Source organism: Ammospiza nelsoni, chromosome 16, assembly GCF_027579445.1.
Source record: "Ammospiza nelsoni isolate bAmmNel1 chromosome 16, bAmmNel1.pri, whole genome shotgun sequence".
Lineage (NCBI taxonomy): Eukaryota > Metazoa > Chordata > Aves > Passeriformes > Passerellidae > Ammospiza > Ammospiza nelsoni.
Window position 1 is genome coordinate 5,197,554 of NC_080648.1, and position 25,877 is coordinate 5,223,430.

Sequence of the window (25,877 nt, forward strand, 5' to 3'; positions counted from 1 at the left end):
TGCTGGTTAAAACACCCTGCAGTCTGTGTGTGCACAGGCAGCAGTGGCACAGGGGGCACTGCCAGCACAGGGTGCTCCTGGAAGCTAAACTGGGGCAGGGACTGTTTGCTGGGATGCAGGTTTTGGTGGGGATGCAGGTTTTGGTGGGGATGCAGGTTGTGGTGGGGATGCAGGTTGTGGTGGGGATGCAGGTTGTGGTGGGGATGCAGGTTCCTCTGGGGATGCAGGTTGTGGTGGGGATGCAGGTTTTGGTGGGGATGCAGGTTTTGCAGGGATGCAGGTTTCCCTGGGATGCAGGTTTTGCAAGGATGTAGGTTCTGGGGATGCAGGTTTCCCTGGGGATGCAGGTTTCCCTGGGGATGCAGGTTTCCCTGGGGATGCAGGTTCCTCTGGAGATGCAGGTTCCTCTGGGGATGCAGGTTCCTCTGGGGATGCAGGTTTCCCTGGGATGCAGGTTTCCCTGGGGATGCAGGTTTCCCTGTGGATGCAGGTTTCCCTGGGATGCAGGTTTCCCTGGGGATGCAGGTTTCCCAGGGATGCAGGTTTCCCTGGGGATGCAGGTTTCCCAGGGATGCAGGTTTCCCTGGGATGCAGGTTTCCCGGGGATGCAGGTTTCGCTGTGGGTGCAGGTTTCCCAGGGATGCAGGTTTCCCTGGGATGCAGGTTTCCCAGGGGTGCAGGTTTCCCTGGGGATGCAGGTTTCCCAGGGGTGCAGGTTTCCCTGGGATGCAGGTTTCCCAGGGATGCAGGTTCCTCTGGGGATGCAGGTTCCTCTGGGGATGCAGGTTCCTCTGGGGATGCAGGTTCCTCTGGGGATGCAGGTTTCCCTGGGATGCAGGTTTCCCTGGGATGCAGGTTTCCCTGGGTTGCAGGTTTCCCAGGGATGCAGGTTTCCCTGGGATGCAGGTTTCCCTGGGATGCAGGTTTTGGTGCTGGTGCAGGGCAGTGCCCCATGAGGGTTCCTCTCCCTGCAGCCCACCCCTGTTCATGCAGGTGAGCTGCCAGTGGCCCTTGTTTTTAAAGAGCTGGATAAGCAATCCGGGGGAGGATGAGGAGGAGCCCTTTGTGTGTTTGAGTGGTCACTCTCTGCCTTGTGGGGCTCCCTCGTTGTGCAGCTGTTTTATTGCTTTTAGAAGGGACCTTAACCCCTTCATCCAACCGTGATCCCTTCCAAAAGAGTGACCTTTGAGTCGCCTTAGATGGTGGCAGCTCTTTTCTCACTGCTCTTGCTTTTTGTGATCATCCACTGGCCCAGTCAGTGCTCTTACAATGGAGTCTAGGAAGGGTTTAAAGACTTTTAAAGCCTTTTGGTAGAAATTGCTGTTTAAATTTGATCTTGGGAAATTTTTGTGGAACACTGATAAAATTTTTACTTCCTGTTGCAATTTGCTGCCACAAACTTATATTAACATTTAGTCTGAAGAAACATTTCAGTACTATGCATTTGTTAGTTGCTCTTCAAATGAAATTGTATAGGAAATTTGACGAGATGCTAATCACAATTTATCAGTTTGTTTGTTTTCAGTTTTCATTAAGTTTCTTATTACAAATCTAAATTTACTCCAGCACTAGCAGTGATGGTGTTTCATACTGTAGGAATTTGCTTCTTGACTTGCTTAGCATGTGAGATGCCACATATGGTGTTTTTCATTTAGGGGACCATCTTGTGAATCTGAAGGATAAATATGTATTTATTACAGCACTTAATACTTCTTTAAAGACCAAAGCTGAAAATTGGCTTTTAATTACAGTAAATTTAGTTTTATTACCGAAAATGATGTCTTACCTTTCAGTATAATTAGCCCTTTTTTCTGGAACTCTCTTTTCCCCAGAGCAGTATGTATAGCCCTTTAATGCTTATTTAATGATGGCAGGTTGGGGTGTAATTATTCAGCCACTGAGCTTTTGAACTGTTGCTGTAAAAATAATAACATGATTAGCTTTTATGTTAATGTCCAAAGCTGGTGGTTTATTTTATGAGTAGTTATGTTGGTAGTATTTTGGTACAGAAAAAAAAAATGCTTCATTGCAGTACCCCAGCTGTGCTTGGAGCTGTTTCACAGAGAGCAGTCATGGTAAATACAGAGCAACAGGGTTGGCTTTGAGTGTGTGGAGGAGCCTGTGAATGAAATCTGTAATTTTTTCTATTTAATTCATGTAGATGATTGGCAACTCATTTATCAATTCACAATTAATAAGAGTAATGAAAGCAAGCATAGAGCTGCTTATAAAATAATTCTAGAAATTAATGGTGGGCAGATGCAAAGTTGCACAGAGTCACCGCCAGGTTTGTGTGAATTTCTGCTTTATTGGCAGTGACATTAGTGATGTTATGTAGAGGCATTACACCTGTGGTGGGTTGGCTGCTCACATTCCCCTCCTCACAGCACTGAGGTGAAACCAGGATCTGCTCCAGCACCTCTTTCCATATCTCATTCTCTGGCTTGGCTGCTCCAGGGCTGTTCCTCACAGCTTTTCCCTCTCTGCCCTGTCTCAGGTGTGACAGGGGCACCAGGAGCTGCCGGGGCAGGCTCAGCTGTGCACCCCAATGGAAGCAGCCAGAACTGCCCTGGCAGAGCTGGGCACCAACACCTGTACCCAAACTGAAGGGATCTCCTGGATTGTTGAATTTACCCCTTGGAATGGCAGGCTAAAATGTTTAGCTCTGAAGATCTGTAAGAATTTTATTCAATAATTTGCAGACACCTTAAAGAGATTAAATGTACCAGGGGCCTCTTGCAAAAGACCAGAGGCAACAACCCCAGCCTGTCCTAGGAAATGTCTTTATTGTCCCTGCCTTCCTTAGCATGTTCCAAATGCCAAAGAATCTGCTCTGTGGAATCCCAAGGCAGCCCAGGGAAGGGGATGGTGACTCACTCTTCAGTTCTTGCCCACTGACCTGGAAAAAAGCATTTCCTCCCTCCAGATCTGTCCGTGGGGAAGCTCATGACCAGACTGGAGCCCTTGGATGTCATTATCAGGAGACAAGTCCCACTGTGTGTGCCATCTCTGAATGGCTGTGTCAATCTGCAATGCCTCTGGCTGCGGAGAATCCCACCCTCCTCCTCCTCCTGCTGCTGCAGAGAGCAGCTCCAGTGCCAAGGCAGGGACAGCCCCGTGCTGCTGCAGCAGGACGCGGAAGCAAAGACAAACACGCGAGCAAACAAAGTCATGCAGTATTTAAAACTCCTTTTCAAACAGCACTAAATCAAAGCCCAAGGACTGAGAAGTCTTAAACTATTTCTGTTCCTTCCATAACTTCATCAAACTTTATCCTGGAGCAGCCCAGGATGGATCACCTGTTTGGAACTGAACTCCCTTCACTGGCTCACCATTGATCATGGCCATTATCTATCTTTTAACCTTGTGCAGGTGGCATCCTTTCACTTAAATAATTTATGGTCCCCTTCATTTTTATGCTTGAATATATTTATAAGTTCACTGTATTATTTCTGGACCTATATTTAAATGTCACTCCATGTGCACCTTCAGGAGTGCTGATACAAATTGTGGAGTTGGGATTAATGAGATGACTGTGCATGGGCACCATTTGAGCTGCAGCAGCACTGCATCTTTTAAGACTTTCTTTTAGAATTTTTTTAGTCATTGGAAGAGCGGGCAGTGTCCAAAGCCAGAGAACCAAATTCACACTGGCAGCCTTCCTTGTGGTGCAGTAAGTACAGAAAGTAAATTTTACAGAAAGTAAATTCTTCCTGCTTTAAAATGAACTTGCCTGTGCTGACAGGGTTGGAGAAAGACCTTGAAAACAAGGCTCAGACCGGGCACAGGGCATAGGAGATATTTTCAACCCCTCCTTTGGAAGGCTTAGGTGGAATTAATTTCCCTGAGAGCACTTTTGTCATGGTTTTATAGACTTCAGTTGTCTCACAGGTTCTGTTTTATTAATTCTTCAGAAGAACAAATTCACCTGTTCAGCCTCAGTTGTTATGGTTAAGTCTGCTTCTTTGTTCTACTTTTTTTTCATTTTTCCTAATTTATTTTTCTTATTCCATATAATTGTGGTGCTATTATTGTTAATTAAATAATTGCAATATTAGTGCTTTAGGATAAGGCAGTGTGAAGTAAGGTCTGATTTTCAGTGGTGTTACTTTACTGACAGATTGTGAAACTAAGCAGGATTTTGTAGAATAAAGTGGGCTTCATTCATTAAGCCAGACCTTCCTTTCAGTGTAGTTGGATATTTCCAGTTTTATTCTTTGATATTTATTTGTAAACTGATTAGTGTTGACTCTTGCCTTACAGAACTGTTGTGCTTATGTGCCATGAATTTTTAACAGAGAAATTTACTCTTTGGGAACGTGCAGCAAAGCAGACAACTTGAATCAAATAATGAACATTCATGACTGGCAACTTTTTGCATGCCATGAACTCAATGCTATTAACATCAATTAGGGGCTTTAGTCACTAATCATAAATCTTAAAGCTCAGTAAATAACTGTTGAACAGCCATAGATGGAAATATTTGCCTAAACCATTTGCTGCACATTTGTGTAGGATAAACAAATTCGTACAAATTCTGTCCATTAGAGGAAGATTTGCCCCCAGTAAGGAATGTTAATTTTGCATATGGTCAGTTGTGGCTCCCTTGCCCATCTCTCTCTGCAGGACTCTGTGCTCAAATGTCTCTTTAAACTGGGATCAGTCAGGAGCAACATCTGCTTTAGGTGTTGTGAAAAAAAATTAGTTCATATCACTGGCAATCTAGTGCAAACTATGGCTCATGCAGTAGGAATTGATTTCAGATATCCCAGCATGGTCAGAACTTCCAAGGCGTTATTTAATTACACCCAAAAAGGTCATACTATATCCTTGGATCTGCAATACTTGTAGTGTTTTGTTTATTGATCAATAATTTTGTGTCTGATCTACTTCAAATGATGTAAAGTCAGCACAGGTTTTTAACCAGGAAGTCCTGTCAGATTTATCTTAAAATCCATTGACATGTTTTACAAATAACTAATATTTTACTGGTGGGAAGGAGCTGCTGCACAGGTGATTGGATAGGTGAGGAGGTAATAAAACACACTGCTTAGTGTGCTGTAATTGGGTGTCAGTGCAAATGAGATTATTTCGTTTATTTAGTAATTGCAAAATTTATTTTCGATGCCTGTGACATTTAAACTGTCCATTTATACACCATAACAATTCTATTCTAATAGTAATATTAGTCTGTTTGCTGCTCTTAAAAGAGGCCAATGAGGGACTTACTTGAAAAAAGCATTTAATTTCTCTGTAAACATCTGGGTCCTAAGTCTCCCCTCTCTTTTCCCCTAACCCAAAGTCTGAGGCTGTAAATTGAGGTGGTGCCAGATATTAACTGCCATAATTATTGACACTGTCATTCCTCTGCATCAGGTAAAAAAAGCATAGTAATTTTTGTTAATCATGCTCCTATCCTGGCTTCCACATTTTGTTAGTGTTTTTCTTTTAGCAAAATGTATGATTGAGTGGATGATTTTTATCTCAGAGAAAAATATAATTAACGTGGTGGAGAACTAGAGCTGCTGTTTATTATAAAAAAATCTGCAATGGCATGATGACAGATTGTGAAAACAACTTCAGAAGGGGAATAATGTAAATGTAGCTGATTTGTCTGTGGCCATTTCCTTTTGCTGCAGCCATGCTGTGAGGAGTTTACGGCCTTGTGAAGGACACAAAGAGAAATCTTGGAATATTTCTGCCTTGCCTGTGTCTTGTCTTTTGAAAAAGCATTGGCAGCAAAAGGAAAATAAATTTTTAGGTTTCAGATACCCCTCTTTAGAGGCTGTGGTGCATCAGGACCCTCAATCATCTGTATGCTTATCCTCTGCAAACCTAGGAAAGTCCTAGCCAATTTTAATACCTTTATATTCCATAGCCTACTTAGACTTGTTTACTTGACCAGTCTTTTTTTGAGCAGTTCTCCACAACAATACAAACATCAAACTGATTAAACTTCCTTGGATTTCTTTGTGCTTTAATTCTATAGATCTGCAAAAAATGGATCCTCATTGAAGTGAGGCCATTAAATCCAAATCAGATATGAAATTCTGTTTCTAATGTTATTCAAGAAACATTGACCTTAACAGATGATTTTTTGTGTGAGAGCTGATGTGCTGGATGCCTGTTGAGTGTGCATGTGCAATAGAATATTTTGTTCTTTGCAAAGAAGAAACATTTCACCAGGATAATAGCAATTTATACACAAAGTCTTTTTATCATTAAAAATCTCATAAACTTACAGTCTAGATCTGCTTTTGCTCATGAAGAAGATAGAAATGTGCTTGTTGTGCTTTGGGGACATGGTTTAGAGGTGGTTCTGGCAGTGCTGCACTGATGGCTGGAATCAGTGCTCTTGGAGGGCTTTTCCAGCTTTAATGATTCTCTGGTTCTAATGCTGCTACCTGCTTTTTGTTCCACAAAGACTTATTTCTATATTTTCCCCTTTTCCAGACTGATTTATCCAATCCCCCCGTGCATGCCCTGCCTTTCCTGGCGCTCTGCAGCATCACCCAGCTGGGGAGGAGCTGGGCTCAGCCCCACTGTCCCTCCTGCTGCTGGTTCAGCTGCACAGGTGTCAGCAGCAGGCTCAGAGAGCTCCACCTGGCACTACATCAGCTTTGTGAGGCTGTGCCATAACAAAAATTTGGTGTGCTAGTGCTTCTCCAACCCACAGTGATATGTTGTGGTCCTATAACTGTGCAAAATGCATTTTTTGCCTGCTACAAAGCCTCTGCAGAAAGCACATCAGAGATGGAGATGTTAATGGTTGTGTGGAAGATTTGACCTTGTTGCCAGCTCTTTATCTCCCAGAGAGCAAGGATTGCTCTCAAGTTTGTTCCTAATTTGATAATTTCTCCCTGACCCTAAAACCTTGCAGTAGCTCGTCTGCACTCACTCATCCTTCATTTTGCTTTGGCCATTGTACCAGAGGGTGGGCAGACAAAGAGAAAGTGTAAAATGTAGGTAAATGTAGGTAAAATCAGGGCCAAGAACAAACCTCTTGTTCTTACCCAGACACAGCAGAGGGCTGTGTGCATTTTGAGGCCATATAAACCACTTTTGGAAGTAGTCACAGTTAAAGTCCTACAGAAACCTTAGACTCCATGAAAGGCAAAGCTGGCAGTCCTGTTGTGCAGACTTCTGTTAATTTTGCAGCAATTCCAATAACAGACAGTGGTTTTACGTGTGCCCTGCATTTCTATGGCCAGAAAACAAACCCAGGAGAGCTGTTTGTCCTGCCTGTTATACATGTACATGTTTAATTAGTGACATTGGTTTTTCCTCTTTAATTCAAACAGCTACCACTTCTGTGTTAAATGCATGGTCATGTCTACAGACTGTGTTAAGCCAATAATCAGATTTTGAAACTGGAAAAAAATCAAAGTTCATGTTGCTTGATAAATATGAATTTGTTTCTTTGGACCATATGCATATGGAGTTAGATTTTTATTGCATTATTGAATTATTTTTACAGTAGTTTTTAGCCCAGATGATTCTTCAGGGTGACACTAAAATGGTCTCTGTCATGAGATGAAAGACTCATGATGGAAATATGATGGAAAACTCCTTACCTGCAGCTGTCAAGGTGGCTGGAGAGTGGACTGTAAATGAGAGGGTATTTTAGCAGAGAGAGAAAGGGTCATTAGGATCATCTCATGGTGGAAGCAGCTGCCCACTCTCATAAAGAATGTATTTGACCCCTGCCCAAGCACAAATTTCCTGTGAGATCCATTTATTTCTACACGGTCACTACCTCTTAAAATCTAACTTCTGGATTGGAGCTCTGAGGTCTGGGCTGCCAAAATGCAGCCACTCAGGGCTCTGATTAACATCAGTGTTAATTTGTTTATCTGTGTTTAAAACTCAGTGCTATCAAACCCAGAGTTTTCTTCTGGTGCCCTGACAGAAAGCCGGGTAGTCAACCAATAAAAATATTTCAAACCCAGTATTCAAATTTGGCAATGTTTTGCCCACAATTGAAATGGTGATCTTATCCTGAAACTCAAGATTATATTTTAATATAAGGCAGTTCTGTCATCCCTGGTTAAAAAATAATATTTAAAGAGGATGACAGCATGCTTGAACTTAAGGAAACTCAGAAATATTGAAATTAATTCCCCTCAGAGTTCAACACCTTTCCAATGGAAGGAATGATTCCACAGAAATTGTGTTTTGCTTTCCAGGAGAGGTCACTCTGCATTTGTAAAGTCACCTGCAGAAGTTTTCAGCTGATGTCCTTTCAGACTGTGTCTGCCTTTGAAAATAATGATCCTTAGAGATGCCACTGGAATCTCTTTGGGATGTTGACTTTTCTGTGCTGGTTACAGGGTTGTGAAAGCAGGGACATGTGTAGCTTTCTGTACAAGCTGACACTGCTGTGCAGTTAGGAGCTAAGCCAAGCAAGTATGGAAGCATAAATCAAGAGAGGAAATTCATAGGAATGTTGCATTTCTATAAAATCTCTAATTGTCCTAATGAACATTGAATTATGAGTTGATGCAAATATTTTTTTCTTTTTTTTAAAACTTTTTGTCAGCTGTAGTTGGAAAACACGAAAGTATCCATCATGGGTCTTTTCAAAGACAAAAAACCCCAAGAATTAACAGCTTTGCGAATAGTATTTCCACATTCTTGTATGTATTCGTGTTTTGACAACTATGATGTGTTTAATTTTCCACCCAAAAGGCCAATCTCTTACGAATTTTGTCACTTCTTACCAGCCTTACAAACCTTCACATTTAGCCATCTGTATCTCAACATAAAGATTCTTGAGGCTTCTTGTGTTCCATGTACTTTGGAAATATGACTCACTATAAATAAACCAATAACTGCTACATCTTGATAACCTCAATTAGCATAGCAAACCCATTTTATCTATGGCTAAATGTATGCATATATCAAAACTTTAAATGTAGGAATCATAACCATTTGAGTAAAATTGACATAATTGCTACAGTTTCAAAAAAATGTAATGACACTTAATTAAGCCTGAATCTAATGAATTGAGTAGAATTTGTATGGAGCAATGTCCTCGTGCTACACCTCTGCTCTGTGTGTAGCTTTGTGTCTTTGTGTCTAGCTTAAGCAAGAGTTTGAAAGTTTGAACTCATGTTTTTCTAAATTCTTTTTATGTTTCCTTTAACTGCATTGTCTAATCTTGAAAAAAAAAATGGATTTGTGTTCTCAGTCTTCACACCATAACAGGTTTCCTTATTTCAAAAACATAAGTTGTCTCTGATGCGAGTCTTCTCTCAGTACGTAAAAGTACTCAAGATGTGTTTGTGTAATGGAAACTTCTGGAGAAAGATAACTTTTGGAAATTTGGAAATGCTACTGGATTCTAAAGCTTAATTTAAAAATCTTTGAATGAATTGATATGGGTGAGCATGAAGGAAGTGTTCATGAGGGGAAGAGATTGATAGGGTGGAGGCTGAGAGGAATAAGAACACACTTGTGACCGTGTTCACAGGGGTCTGAGGATGAGGGAAGAGACAGGGATCTGACTCCATGTTTCAGAAGGCTGATTTATTATTTTATTATATATATTACATTAAAACTATACTAAAAGAATGGAAGAAAAGGTTCTCATCAGTAGGCTAGCTAAGAATAGAAAAGAATGATAACAAAGGTTTGTGGTTTGGACAGAGAGCCGAGCCAGCTGACTGTGATTGGCCATTAATTACAAACATCCAATCTGAGACCAATCACAGACCCACTGTTGCCATCCACAGCAGCAGATAACCATTGTTTACATTTTGTTCCTGAGGCATCTCAGCTTCTCAGGAGGAAAAATCCTAAGGAAAGGATTTTTCATGGAAAGATGTCTGCGACACACACTTTTACATATTTTCTTTGCAGCTGATTTGTGGAATATTATATTCACTTGCAAATAAATGATTACCCTGTATAATAAGATGATCTGCAAAACCCACAGCCTGATGTATTTTGTTGTTAGAGCCTCACAATAATTTTTTAAAGCCTGGCATGTGTTCCTTGTGTGCAGGCCCCCAGTCCGAGCCGCCGTCGTGCAGCGCCAGCTCCGTCTCCTGCCCCTCCGCCTGCACCTGCAGCAACAACGTGGTGGACTGCAGGGGCAGGGGCCTGACAGAGATCCCTGCCAACCTCCCCGAGGACATCTGGGAGATGTAAGTGCCACTCTCATGCACGAATCTTTTCTATTTCTCTCCATTTTTATTCCATTTCATGGCCTCCTGTGTGTGAGAAAAGTGCACGTTTCAAAAAGTCTTCTAAGCAGTTGTGAGGTGTATTGTACTTGTCCTCTTTGATTTGTTCTTTTGATCTAAGGGCTCAAACCATTTTTAAAGTGTAAATTAAGATAGTTTGGTACTGTCCTACCTGAAAGCAAGATAAAGTTCTCAGGGCTTTAAGTTCAGATTGTGTTTACATTTCACAAACCCGGAATTGCAGTTCTATAGTCAGTAGATGAAAATACACAGTCCTTTCTTATTTCTAGTCAGTTATTTCCCCATGAGAAGGAGGGACAGCTTTTTAGCTTGGCAAGATGCATTTATAATAAATTAGAACATCAGAGCTCATTGTCTCTGCTGATTTTACCTTCTGTATCTTGTTTTCCACATTGTTTTTTCTGGTTCTTTAACAGTTTTGTGACTTGTGTTGTGGAATCAGATGCTTGTTTTATAGACTTGTTTGCCTTTACTACCTCTAGGAATTGGAACCATCTATTTCTGTGTCCATGACTTCACACTACTGTGGTCCTGAAATACTGTTACATTAAACCATTTCACTTGTGCTTAGTCCACAGGGAATGCAGATCAATTCTTTTCCTATTTAGGTTCTTGTTATACTGAGTTTTCTGACATCCAGCCAGCTTTTAGAGTCTACAGAATATAAATTCAAATATTTGCATGGTCACTGGACTTATCCACTTCTTGTTGCTGTAGAAATACTGGTACACAGCAAAATTGACCATGATAAAGCATAAATTTGTAAGATTGTGGGGTGTTCTGGGTTGGAAGCAATCCTACCAGATTTGGACAGGGACATTTTCCACTATCCCAAGTTTCTCCAAATTCCATCCAGCCTGGCCTTTGGCATTTCCAGGGATGGGGCAGCCACAATTTCTCTGGGCAACCTCTACCAGGGACTCCCCACCCTCACAGGGAAAAATTTCTTCCCAGTATCCCACCCAACCCTGCCCTCTGTCAGTTTTAAGCCATTCCCCCTTGTCCTGTCTCTCCAGACCCTTGTCCAAAGTCCCTCTCCAGCTCTCCTGGAGCCCCTTTAGGTATTTTCCCTTTAGGACAAGGTTTTAAGGTTTTCCCAGAGCCTTCTCTTCCCCCAGCTCTCCCAGCCTTTCTCAGTAGCAGATGAGCTCCAGCCCTCTCATTGTCTGTGTGTCCTTCTAATGCTCTGGGCATAAGAACCCCAAGGAACATTGAATTCAACTTGTTCTTGTATTTCCCCCTAACTCAGTATTCCCTTGTAATCCAAATTGCTCTGGTGTTCTACAAAAATGAAACACACAGCTGTTGCTCTAACACAGTTATTAAAGGTGACCTACATTTCACTCTGTTTCAGTATTAATTAAAGATCTTTTATTCAGCCTTCCTGCCTTTCTTCATTAGCATGGGTAGGCAGAACCTTCTCTGAAAAAGCTGCCAAAAAGTCCTAAGCCTGTTTTTGTTGATGAAAACCCATCACAAACCAGGAAACTCACTTGTCATGGGACATCAAACAAGCATCATATGATGCTAATTTTCCTTCTCTCACAGATAACTTAGAAGCCTGTTGTGTTACTCTATTACTCCTCCAGGTGTAGGACTTCATTGCAAGGATGTTTGCTACTAAGTAAGCAATTTAGGAAAGCTAGAAATCTGTACCCCAGACTTGCTTTTTCATAATTTCATAAAATAGGTAGCAAGAATGTAGAGAATGCAATTTGGCTTTTTATAAAGCTTCTTGTTCAGTTGGGAGCTGACAGCAGCAGCCAAATTGACTGAGGAAAAATGAGTTATGAGAAATTGAAGCTGAGGAATACAGACTGTGTGCTGAGTGTTACAAAAGAATGTCTGCTTACAAAGTGGTTCTGTTCTGCTTTTCAGAGGAGAAATGAACAGTTTGTGCCATAGAGAAGCACATGAGAATAAACACAGAAAAGTTTTGCATGACTACTTGGTTGAAAACAAAAGTCATTAAGCACCTGGAGGCATTTAATGAAAACAAATACCAAAATGCATGTGGTGTGGTGGTTTGCTAGTACACGAACAAAACAGTCATTCCCTATATTGGGACAGCATCTACAATAAAAGGAGAGGTTGCAGTTATTCAGAAAGGGCGAGATAAAAGGTAAATAGGGAACATTATGTGAGCGCAGAAGGGGCTTGATGCTGGAGAGGTGTAGGGAAGGAGAGATGACCAACAGAGAGGAGACAAAGCCTCCAAGAATTTGTTGTTCTGCTCAGATTTGATCACAACCTTGCAGCCAGTGCCTGTCAAACAGAGTGACAGCTCAGCCAGGGGATAGCAGAGACCTGTGACACATGGCTTGGGCTGCTCTGGGCTCAGGACATGGGCTGGGCAGATCCTTTCTGTCAGTAGTGATTCCCTGGCATCAATCAGCCAAAGGACAGCGTTCCTGCCCATGCAGATGTGGGCTCAGGGGCTGAGGGCACTGCCAGCCCTGGCTGCAGGGTTTCAAACAGAATTTGCTTCCACGAGCTGCCTACCACGTTTGTTTGGTGCCTGCCAGTCATGGGCAGGAGCAGTAACCCCCTATTGATCTTTTCCCACCTCACAACACTCTTCCTCTGCCCCTTCTTTAGAAGGAAGTTTTCATGCTGTTTGTCTGCCTCAGACTGATGCACTCATTTTTTATTTATCACTTGCAGTGTTTTAGGATGTGAATTCTGGGCAGGTCTTGTCTGAGGATGTTGTACACCTTAAAACAGTGGTGCAGGGACTTCCACTTGTGCCTTTGTGTTTGATAGCAGTTGGTACAAGACTTTCCTGGGTGAAAGCAGGGCACAGCCCCCAAAGGCAGGACACAGCCCCTCTCCTGGAGGCAGATGCTGGAGCAGCAACCACTGGCACTGGGTACTGCTTCTCTGAAGGATCTGCAGATAGCTTAAAAGAAGGAATTAATTATTTGATAAATCTGGAAGCTGGATTGTGGTTGGGATGCTTGAGAGAATGTAAACAAGCTGAGCCCAGTACAGAAAGTGATGGAAAAAGAAGGGTGAACTGAAATGAGGAAACAACCAAACACATGAGGAGAAGAATTGGGAACAAAGGAAATCGAGACAGGGTGAGCAAAGTGCTGTGAGTCTGAGAAAGTGAGGAGTATTTGGTGAAAAGGCCTGAGATTGGTGCCAGTGGACACCAGCTGTGTAGGCTGGCAGGAGGGCTGGGAGACTGGGGCAGGACACAGGGACACAGGGACACAGGGAAAGGTGGAGCACGTTTACCTTGGAGAGCCTTCCTGCCCCCTCACCACGTACTTGGGAAACCCAACAGCAATTTGAGTGTCTGTCCCTGTGCATTAGGGACTGTCTAGGCACAGATTAACTCTTAAACTACACAGGGAGCTCCTGTTTGCACTGTTGCTGTTCCAGTTAGAGAGCACTACAGGAGTCTGGGATTCAGACTTTGTTACACTTGAGTTTCCTTGTGATGGATGGAATCAGTAATTTCAGCTTTGGGGTTTGAGGTCACTGAATTAAGTGTTTGGTTTTGGTTTTTTTTTTTTTTTTCAGTAAAAAAAATAAATTAGAAAATGCTAGAAAATGCCAAAGTTAATGTTTGTAGCTGCAGTTGTCATTTGAAGTTTGTGTGTATTTGTGGTGGTATTCACTTCAACAGCAGCACAGTCTCATGCTGCTGTTGACAGCTTGGATTCATTTCTTGTTGCCTAGGGATGCATCAGGGATGTGTAGGGAAGGAGCCTGTGTGTATAGACAGGGTCTGTTCACTTGTTGCAGAAACAGGAAAACTGCAAAATGGGGGCTGTGGGGGAGATAATCTTGTGAATGCTGTTCAGAGAATTGGGTTGTGCCTCTTCTTGCCACTGGTTTTATTAATTGATTCTGGGCAAGTGACTTGCACAAGCTTTCCTTGGGTGGTCACTGGTGATGTAATCTCAGTTCTGGCTGACTCAGCTGAGACATTCAGCAGTGTTGAGGAGTCCCAGCTGCAGCAAAAGTCAACAGGCACTGTGCTTTGAACACTTTGTGCTCTGCAGTGTTAATTACTCTGAAAAGCCGAGTCTCAGTCATCTGCAGACTTATAAATCAAACTCCAGAATGTAAAGTATATCCTTAAATTTTGAAACAGGTCTGAGATCTGTTCACATCAAGTTTGCTTCACCACTGTCATTTACCTGTACCATGCCCTGTGTCTGGTGAGATTAAGAGAAATAGAATTGAATGAGCCAAGGTAAAGCTGGGTGGGATGTACCTGACTCAGAAACAATCCCAAACCATTTGTTTGAATGCTGATGCAGTTGCTCCAGACAGTAAAGAGGCTGCCAGTTCCTGAAGGAGAAGTGCAGTTTAGGCACCATGTGTGCTGAGATAATAGCCACAGCTTCCCCTGGCAGCTGGGCACAGCAAACACGGATGGCAGCCCTTCCAGCAGCACCCAGGCTTGGCCTAAGGGTGCTTTGAGTCACTTGTTCCACATGGGTTTAGTTTAGCATTTTCACTTTTGATAGCTGAATTGCTGGCTGATGTTTTTGTACGTATAAATAGCACGTGATTTTGGTGCAGAATTTCCACTCTTAGGAAAAATTCTGGAGTTGGAGCACAGGAAAAATGAAATGTTGGTTTTCTCCTGGTTCTGGCAAAATGAGCACAAACCTAATTTTCTGCAAGATGATCACTTCGTAATGTAATGTTCTACTTGTTCTACCTTTAATGAATGATTTCCTGACAAATTCAATGTCAGGAGGGTGCCAGTGTGCTGGGCAGTGTTGCGGAGCTGGAGGCAGACAGGTTTGCTGTGTTTGTTGTTGCAGGAATTGTCTCAGGAAGAAATTGCCTTCTCTGTTCCTCAGTACCTGCAGGAATGTGCATTTCCAGTTGGGAATCTTTAGGAAGCTTTTATGATTTGAAGAGAGTGATGAACAATTTCTGGGTTTTTAAGTTACTGGTATATTCAAAATTCATTTTCCTCCAACTAAAATAAAGTCAGAAAAGCTATTATAGAAAGATTGAGCATCGGTGACTATTCATTGTAATAAGAATAATTTTTTGTTATATAAATTATAAATTAACTACATGACAGCATTTTCATGTTTATTAACACTTGGCTTTGAAGTTCTCAGTTTCACAAAGGCAAGGAGTTTCATCAAGAACATAAATGTGTAGGAACTATAAACTTCATGGGAAAAGGAATGACAATTTTTAATTTAACATTATTCTTCCTCCTGAAAGAAAATTATAATAATTTTCCCAGGCTTCCAGTAAATAGTGCAGCTGAAGCCAGGAGAGTATTTTGGAACCTGCAGTAAATGCTGCATAATTGCCTCTGGTGGCAAATTCTCTGCCTGGGGAACCAGGTTGGCTCCTGTAGCTGAATCCTATAATATGATTTTCATTCACTGCTGAAAATTGGCTCTGGACAGCTTCTCATGTCTAACCTGACTACTTTGTTCTGGATCTCACCAGGCAAACTGTGTCTTGCATTCCACAGAGGTTTATTTTGTCGGGCCAAAAATATGTAGGAAATTTTTTGTGGAGTTGAAAACACAAAAATCATAAAGAAATAATAAATATTTTAGATTGATAGTCAGTGAAGAAAATATAAATATATGGAAAATTTTAAGAATAAAAGTGTTTTCCGTGCTGAGACAAATTAAGGAAAACAGAAAGCTGCATTTCACAGTTTTAGAAACAAGCAGAAACAGCAGGGAGTTTCTGCTGCAAGATCAAGGCAGATTTATTTCTTACATCTTTACTTTTATTTCTGAAGTTGTGTAACTAATGTCATCTGCAGGCACAGGAAGGTGGGCTTGTTTTGATAAATTTCTAGGTCTCATACACATGGTAATTTTCATTTCAGCCATATCAATTTTTACCTTCTTCACTGCTTTTGATAATTGGGAGATTTAGAAAAAAAGTTATGTACAGGTTAATTTACTCAGGCAAACTGTGTATGATTAAACTTAAAAGGTTTGTAGGTTTGAGATTGTTTTGGTTTTTAGTTTGGTTTAGGATTTTGGGGGTTTGTGTGTGTAAGTGTGTAAGTCTAATCTTTTTTTTCCCAGAGATATCACTTCAGTATATACACAAATTAATAATTACTAATAAAAATGAATGGTATAACCAAAAAGGCATATATATTTTATCTAATACAAATTTCAATGCAAAGCTCCTGTGTTGCCAAGCAAAATAAAGAAATTGCAATAAATAATGAGCATATACATTCTTAAGCTGATTGTGAAGAGGAAAAGCAATTACAGAAAATAAAATAGAGAGCATAAAATCACAACTTTGACATAAAATATACTAATCAGATTTTTACTGGATGAAATACTAATTGTCTTTTGGCTAACACATGTTCTGTTTATTTTGCTTTAAAAGACTGTGAAAGTAAGAAAGGATTTGAGGAATGTCTATTGTCAAATAACAGAATCTGTTGAGAAAATATTACAGGTGGCAGAATTTCAACTACCAAACAGCTACTTAATTTTCCTGCTAATTTCTGGTGTTCTGCCTTTTCCTTGTCAGTATTGTAAACGTGCAGTAAAAACAGATGTACAGAATGTACACAGCTCCTAATAATAAGCTAGATTAGAGATCAAAAAACAAAATTTTGGTTTTTTTCTGTCAGCTTACTTCCATTTTCACTAAAAGAATAGTTTTGTCACGCAACTTGACAAATTAAATGCAAATCAGCTTGAAATTGTCAGCATTGTGAGAAAACATGGGGAGTGATCAGGGCTGGAAGTTTCTTGAAATAATTGGAAGTCAATAGAGGGTGCTCAGGACTGACCTCCTCAAGCAATAATTAAAATCAATGTGATGTGTTTAGGGGTTAGTCTGTCTGGGACCTCACAGAGCTTCTCAGTGAAGCAAATATTCTGGGTCTGGCGTGTTAACAATGATCCTACAGGTTTATATTTATCAGGTTCAACCATTGGTGGATGATTGCTTTCACAGAGGTGCTGGAGAAACTCTCTGTCTCCCTTCAGAACAAAAAAGCCACCAATCTTAAAAACACCACCCCCAAAAAAAATTCCTAAAAATATCAGTGAAAAGTGCTCAGAGCAGATGCTGGAAGTGAATGCCAGAACTGGGCAGCACCTGGGGATGGTCTCTTTGGAGATGGTCTCTCTGTCTAGTCTAGACTCTGAGCAGGGAGGCATTATTGTGTACTCTACCCCCAAAACAGCTTCTGATTTACCCTGAACACCCTCACAGGTGATGGCTCAGGGGAGCTCACCTGGACTTGGTCATCTGCAGCAGTGGGAGGGAGCTCAGGGGGAGCCTGCACCCTCCGCCAGGGATAAAGAAAGGAAAATATATGGATTAGACTGGCAGGGACATGGCAATGATGAGCTGTGTACATTCTGATGAGAAGGGCCAAAATTTCCCACCGCAAATGTGGAGTTGTCACAGTGGTGGATGGAGAAACTCTGAGGTTTGGGAGAACAATGCTTCATTCTGGTGTTACTGTGGTTAGAGAGACGTTGGTATTTTGTCAAAAGATGTTTTGTGAAATACCAGTCTGTGGATTTCTCTGGTGTTTCCTGGTTGTCTGCGCTATATTTAATGCAAAATTAACATGCTACAACAGAGGGAATGGATTTCTAATGTGGCTGCCATCACAAATTCAGTGGTTACCAGCTGATACCTTAGTCTCACACAGCTGAAACTGAACTCACTGCAGTGTGTCAGAAGATCCAATGTCACCAGCACTGCTTTTAGAATAACACTGTGGTATCAGGAACATATCAAAACATCTGTTTTCATTCTCAAAGATGTCTTTTGGTGAGCAGAATTACCTGTGTAACTTCCCAGGTAGATTTATGTTGACAAGTCACTTCACTGTTGATGGGATTTTGTCTCTTGAAGATCTGCCCTCGGGTGAGTTGTTAGGAAGCAGTTCTGTCTAAAACTACAGCAGGAGCTCAACAGCTAGACCTGAAAATCAACAGCAGAGGGAATATGAAGGGAAACTCCAGTTGTCACCTTTATTAATACAGGTGGATGCTTTCCTGGCTCTCAGCTCTCCATTTCCTAGAGGCAGACTCCGTAAGAGGCATTTATAATTGTAATATTAATTTGATTTGGGAGTCATTCAGGTGCTGGGATGAAAGGCAGCAGTGTAAAACTCTTGGAGGACCCCATTTGTTTAAGGGTTTTATAGTGGTGGTAGAGTCTGGCTGGGGTGGAGGGTGAAGGCTTTAACTGTTAAAACAAGCAGTAAACACACACATCTAAAATCCTACATGTCCTGCCATCCCAAAGCACTTTGTTTTCTACAAAACTTGCTTTTCTTTTTCTTTTTTTTTTTTTTTTTCCTGGGGACTGAGGGGTGAGAGACACAAAAAGCTGTTCCCTGGGATATCTGTCCAAGAGCACTTTCTGAACCAGCAGACCTTGCACTGTGGCTGTTTCTGGTTTTGCTGCTGGATGAGCTGCAAGTCCTGACTGTGAATGCAGGGCAGATTCCTCCCTCCTCTCCCATCCAGGGCTGTCCTGGGTGAATATTCAGTGCAGCTACCCAAACCTGCTGTGCATGCTAGGAGTAAAGATTGTGTTTCAGAGGAAGAGGCAATGAAGGGTGTGAGAGCAGGGATCAGATCCAGCTCATACCTGGAATAAGAAGACCATGTATGATGGTGATTTATTTAGTATGATTTATTCACCTTGCATACTGAAAATACACCTGTGGACTTTTCTTCATCAGAGATCAAAATGCGTGATAATATATGAGAGCCTAAATTATGAGATAAATGTAGAATAATGGTCCAAGTAGCTTTTTATAATCCAGTTGTTTCAGTCCCTAGGTTGATTGCTGTGTTGCCTAGAAATTTCCTCCTTCCTAACCCAAACTGTTCTCCCCATCCCTGGCTTCTGTCACTGTCACAGACACATTTTATGAAAAATCCTTTCCTTAGGATTTTTCCTCCTGAGAAACTGGGAGGCCTCAGGAACAAAATATCAACAATGGTTATCTGCTGCTGTGGAATGCAACAGGTGCATCTGTGATTGGTCTCATGTGGTTGTTTCTAATTAATGGCCAATCACAGTCAGCTGGCTCGGACTCTCTGGTCAGTCACAAGGTTTTGTTGTTGTTCCTTTTCTATTCCTAGCTAGCCTTCTGATGAAATCCTTTCTTCTATTCTTTTTAGTATAGTTTTAATATAATATATATAATTAAATATTGACTCAAGCCTTCTGAAACATGGAGCCAACATTCTCATCTCTTCCCTCATCCTCAGACCCCTGTGAACACCACCACAGGTCACCACAGTGGGTGTCAATGCTCCTTCTTTCCCCACCCAGTTCCCTGCAAACCCCTGTTTATAGGGAGGAGGAAAACAAGGATTTTACTCTTCACACAGGCTGTGTGTCCTGCCAGGTGCCACAGGTTTGTTTCCCTCTCTCTGAGGTGTCTTTGGCTCGAGGCTGTTTGGTCATGCCAGCCCCGAAGAGCCCAGGAGCAACCTGTCTCATCCCCTCTGTGTCCCAGCAGGGCCCCAGTGCCTGCCCCATGCCCAGGGACGCTGGTGACACAGCTCCTGGCACTGTTAATAGAGCGTGGCTGGCTCATTTGTAGGCCCTATTCGTCTGACAGCTGAGAATTATCAGTACTGATGCTTCCCTCCCTCTCTTTTTCTCCAAGGTAGTGATTTGTCTATGTTATGGGTAGGTAAGCTTGACAAAACATTGCACATTAGCAGCTGAGACAGTGTTTGAAATGGGAAAATTGCTAGCAAAGTGCTCCATTAGAGACCCAAATAACAAATTCTTTCTTTCCCTCAATGAAAGGGAGATAGTTAAAGCCCAAATTAATACGTCTGTCTCCCCAGCTCTGCAGGGGGAGTCACTCTTCAAGACGAATGGCTCCATCACTCCTGAGTGTGAGCTGGCTCTGCTGAGCCCCTGTTAGCAGAGTTCTTTATCCCTTTGTGCTTTGCCATCCTGGGCGTGAGCAATGCAGGCGCCACGGGAGGAGGTGATGAAAAGATTTGCACCTCAGTGAACTTTGAGATGGATTAGCATGGGAATTTGAGTGCTTGTTCTTTACCCTGGGATAGTTTTTCATCTTGAACTGCGTGGTTTCCCTGGGTTTGTTTTGTCCTGGTTTTTTCTCTGATATGTTTACTTTTTGCTCTCATTGCTGCAAAGTCATTTAAAAACAAAAAGTAGGAAGAAGGAGGGCTTTATCCTGTCTAGCATCATGCTATGAAAAGAAAAAATGGACCTGAATCCAGTGGGCCCTCATCCTTTCCAATCTCTGATGATATATGAGAGAAAAGAAAGGAAATTGTTCCTGTCCTTTGATGTTGTTGTCAAAGCCTCTAAAATGAAGCTGGGAGAGGCAGACAGAGCATTGCTGTGTGTGGGGAGGGGGAGATGTGCCTCAGCTCATCTCAGCACTCAGATGGTGACATGGCACAGCCCCAGGGGAACAGAGGGGCAACAAAAACCTCTGGGAGCTTGAACAGGGCCAGTTCACTTTATCAGTTTTGGGAATTCTGCTTGGCAAGTCTCTTAAATAGAGCTGAGTATGAAATATCACAGGAGAATCAAGAAAAAATTTATTGAGTTGTAAGAAACCTTTAATGAGAGGGGAAGTAGTAATTTAAATCATCAAAATTTAGTTTTTTAGGATTGTGTGCCCTGTACAGATTTTTTTCAAATGTATTGTAAAATTATTTTATAGTATACTCTGGTAATACTCCCCAAAAAATGATGTTGCTTTGCACTAGCATAGATGGTTTTATAGTGTATGATAGCACTCCATAGTGTAGGGATACACCATAAAAAACACATTTTTCCAAAGGTCATGTTCTAGGTAATCTAGGCATTCTTCTCTGAAATAAAATGTGGCTGTAAAATTTACACTTTTTCACTTTTTGTAGGAAAAAATGCCAATGTTAGGTAAGAATACTGCTTTTCACTTTATTTCAAAGATGGCATCTCCAGCAGTTTCCTATTGTATGGTTTCTAATTAGGCCCTCGTCACCCTGAAATTTCCAGCTCCCCTCCTGGCAGAACCTGGAATTTGTTGAGATTTTTAATTGTCTGCTGCACTCAACATGTCATATATGAGCTAAACAAGGTGAAAGAGTAAAGTGTTAATACAAACAAGGTGTTTTCTGTTATTTTACTTGTGAAACTGCATTGTGCTTTTCAGGCTAGGTTTGCCATTTTAAAACATGCATTTATGTAAAAATTAAATAGAGGTCAGGTTAGCACTTTTATTCTGTTAAAGCACAGGCTTGTTTAATGCTGGACTTGGTGCCCTGGTTTGTGCCCAGGTTGGAGCCCACCTGCCCACACAGCCTGATGGGGCCCGTGGTGCTGCTCTGGTGCCACCTGCGAGGTGGAATGCACTGAGCAGAGCATGTCAGGAGCATTCCTGAGTCCTTCATTTGCAGAGGGCTTCGTGGAATAAAGCAATGTCAGGTGCTGTGGTGGAAATACAGCAGCAGGTGACAAGAGCCCTGTCCATCTATTTCTGTACAGGCCATCTGCTGCGGATTTTGTAGGAAAGGGTGAGGAGTTCATTAGGTAGCTTCAGAATGCCACTCAGATAACTCCTGTTTCTTGTGACCGTGTTCACAGGGGTTCTGGGATGAGGGAAGAGATGAGGATCTGACTCGATGACTCAGAAGACTTGATTTATTATTTTATGATATATATTACATTAAAACTATACTAAAAGAATAGGAGAAAAGGTTTCATCAGAAGGCTGGCTAAGAATAGAAAGGAATGAAATTAATAATAAAAGCTTGTGTCTCAGACAGAGAGTCCGAGCCAGCTGACTGTGATTGGCCATTAATTACAAACAAACCAACATGAGACCAATCACAGATGCACCTGTTGCATTCCACAGCAGCAGATAACCATTGTTTACATTTTGTTCTTGAAGCCTCTCAGCTTCTCAAGAGGAGAAATCCTAAGGAAATGATTTTTCATTAAAAGATGTCTGTGACAGTTTCTGTCTTGCTCTCTGCTTTTCCTAGAAATTTATTTTTATTTTCTTTTTATTTATTTTCTTTTTTTTTTTTTTTAATTTCATTTTTTTATTTCTTGGGACCTGTGACTAACTATTCCAATTTGGGATATTTTTTCACCCTCTCTGGGGGGAGAAAACTCTGTGTATATTTCCACTCTTGAGTCACTAAAATTACCCGGGAATTCTGCTTGTAAAGAGCTCCACGTTCCCCCCCATCCCTGTATTTGGGTTTTTCTGTAAGGGCTGCATGTGTGGTGTGGCTGAGCCCCATTTTCCATCCCCAGGGCCAGGAAATCGGGCAGGCATGACCCTCTTTTGTTCCTCGAAGTGCCTGCACAGAAACCCTTGGGAGCAGTGAAACACCCGGCTGGCAGGCTGACAAAAAGCCTTTATGGGAAGAGTGTGTGCTGCTAATTCTGGTGACAAACACCCAACAATAGTGGCGTGCTGGAGCTCGCTGCAATTTGCATTTCACTGTGGACTTGCCAGAAATGAGATGTGTTATATTTAGACCGACTGGCAGGGAAATCTCAGACACTAATTCGGATCACAAAGCAAGGAATAGAATTAACTCTGATCACAACCTTTAAAAAGTAGATGGCTACAGATATAAAAGAGGGCGAGCACGTTGGCTGTACAAGCTGCCTGTGCAAATATCAAAATATTTGTACTTCAATAGCTTCTTAGAGTACAAATGAGCTGGCAAATTATCTTGTTTTCAAGGGGATTCTTTTCTTTTGCTTATGAAAGCACAGATCACCAGAGGGATAGAGAGCTTACACATTTTCTCTCTACTATTCCCTAGTACTTTGCAAACCTTGATTTACTTCTCCCTTCTCCCATTTCACTTTATTGTCATTCCTGGTTCTAAAGTGTTTTTTCTCTCCCATCTGCATTGCTGCAGCAACTTGAAATGACTGGAGTGCCTCATTCCATCATTCCAGTATGTTTTTGTATTTCAATTCTAAGCCATTTTCAACCACAGATTTTTTTTACTATTTAAACTGTTGCTTTTTAGGACACTTCAGGGAAAAAAAAAATACACAAAATTTCAATAATAAATAAGAGCAAGGTGAAACCACATTTTGGTCTCAGTCCCAGCTGAGTAGAAATTTAGCTACCACGGTCAGTGGAATTTGTTGTTTGAGGATCCACTTTTACATTTCTAATGGAGATGAATATTTGAAGTTCATCTGAGGAGAAGCCATTCCTTTTAGCAGGAATTCAGGGAACTTGCTGACAAATACTTGAAAGTACTGTGGGGAAGGAACAGAAATTCAACTCAGTGGTTGCTGTAGGCGGTGTCTTAAAGCTGCTTGCATTTTATGTTAGTGATACATGCATTTATGGTACTTCATAAAGAATACTTCTTTCAAGTCAAATACTAGAAATAAAAACAGACTTTTTATGTAGTCTGGACCATATTTTAGAAAAATTAAAGTATTTGGTAGTTGGAATAGGAAGATACAGTTCTCTTTTTTTACCCTTTTAACATAAAATGCTCCCAACCCTCTAAAAAAATATGAATTCATCTTGCAGTGAATTCACTTTGGTTTCCAGCATGTTCCCAGGTTGTTGCTCCTGAATTGGTCTGATTGAGTTATTAATCTGTTTACTAAGTGTCACAGCCTATTCTAGCTGTCCATTTAAACAGCTACATTCTATTTACAACAGCTAGTCAAGGAAAGCATCTGTATTTTCTATTTTTTACCTTAACTTTAAAATGTGCCTACTATTATTTATTAATTCCATGAACCTTAAAAGTGCAATTTCCTCAGCTTGTGGCATTTCTTCTAGACCAATTTAGCAACCAGAGAGATTATTTTATTTTTCTAAGTATTTTTTCTATTTAGTGGACTTCAAAATAATAGCATATTTTGCATAAGGCCCTGTAAAATTGCTTTATATTTCTATAAAATGTACTGTCATAATTAATGTGATTCCTGTCCTGTAGCTGTGTAGTTAACATGTATATTGCTCTGTTTGTTTTCAGACGTTTGGAACAAAACCTCATCAAAATCATTCCCCCTGGAGCTTTCACCCAGTACAAGAAGCTGAAGAGAATGTAAGTTTTAATAAGACCAACATGCAAGAGCAATCATGAATCTTCTAGCTTCAAGTTCAGTATCTTCATTTTAGAAACATATTGGCAATTCTGTGTTGAAATCACTGGGGATTGCACAAATCATCTCTTCAGAGTGTAAGCAACAATGGAATTTGGTTCAGGATGCCTAACAGTGCATGAAATCCTTAATAATGCTTAATTTCACTTCCTATTATAAACGAAGTGATTTAATTAGTTGTTAGTCTGCTCAGACTTCAAACCTGCTTCCCCAGAATAGATTTGGAGTCCTGTTTCTCCTCTCATCCGTTTCTCCGTGTTTGCAGCACGTCAGGGTGGTGACCCCAGTTAGAGCAGGAGGAATTCTTTGCAGTGCCTTTGATGGGCTGATGGTGAAATGCTTTGACTGTTTACAAGAAAACAAAGAAACCTGCTGCAGCTTGTTTTCATGTCACTTAATCACCAGTAGATACCCAGATAATTCTTCCTTTTATTGCCCCTTTTGTTTTCTCTCTGGATTAAAAAAAATAATAACCCTGATGTGTAGCAGTGCTGTCATGCAGATAACACGGGGCATTCCCCCAGTCAGGTTTTTCTTTCATTTTTGAGTGATGTGTGAGAGATGATGTGACAGTTCCACGGTGATACAGATCATGGTAAAGCAGCTCAGCCTTGCTTCCCCACAGAAATGGAGATTTTGCTGCTGCACTGGAGCAGTAACTTCCAGAAAACATCCAGGCTTTGTGGATGAGCACTAATGCTGCTGGGAAAGTGCCTCTGCAGCTCTCCTCTGATGTGAACAATGCTGGAATCAAGACACTGTCAGCTCATTTCAGAGAACACACTGGATTATCAGATAGCTTTGGGAAACTGAGGTCAGCTTGCACCATACCATTGATTTAAGGGCAAAATTTCTCTGTTTTCCAGTCCCAGCTTAGCAAGTTCCTAGAGCTGAAGAGCTGTAAATATGGATCTGAATATTTAACAGGTCAAGTAATCAATCTTAGATGGTCTCTATTCTTCTGTCTCACTTCCAATATAGCTGTATCTATTTTTAAAGAAGTACTGTATTGGATAGTAAGATGGTAATTTCAGTGAATAATGACGGATCTCTTTTCAGTGACCTAAATTGTAACTTTTTTATTATTAAAATCACTACATAGTTCTTTCTAAGGTATGACTAATTTTAGATTTTTGTGATGTTTTACTGTCTTTTCATATTTCTTTGATGGGTGAAGTGTAGTTTTATGGGAGTTGACCAAAAAATACTTTTTAAAGTAGATAGCTGCCCTATCCAACGCAGCAGTTGCTATGTGAAATTATTAATGTTAGAATTTTGCAGCAGAATTCCATTAGCAAGTGGTGCTAACAACTTTTTGGGGTATAATTGGCATACTCATTGAGATCTCAGCTCACTATGAAATAATAAGTTATTGTGGCAGATGATCTGTGCCAAAGCTTAGTTACTGTGACAGGATCTTGTGGGAGAACCTGGGACAGGTATTTGGGCTGCAGAATGTCCCATAACAAACCTGATGTTTTGCCATTTGTTTATCCTCCTGTCTCCTTGTTAAAGTTTGGTTCCTGCTGGACAATGAGGCCCTGGACTGAGCAACAGTTCTGTTACACATGGTTTTAT

General features: G+C 41.2%; 1 protein-coding gene across 2 annotated transcripts in view; it reads left to right on the forward strand.

The window, feature by feature from the left end:
• Positions 1–25,877, forward strand: part of SLIT3 (slit guidance ligand 3) — a 487,770-nt gene that overhangs the window by 301,689 nt on the left and 160,204 nt on the right. For both annotated transcript variants that reach the window (XM_059483464.1, XM_059483463.1), the window contains 2 exons: positions 10,007–10,148; positions 24,170–24,241. In XM_059483464.1, coding sequence (XP_059339447.1) covers positions 10,007–10,148; positions 24,170–24,241 — 214 coding nt within the window. The remainder of the gene's footprint in view (positions 1–10,006; positions 10,149–24,169; positions 24,242–25,877) is intronic.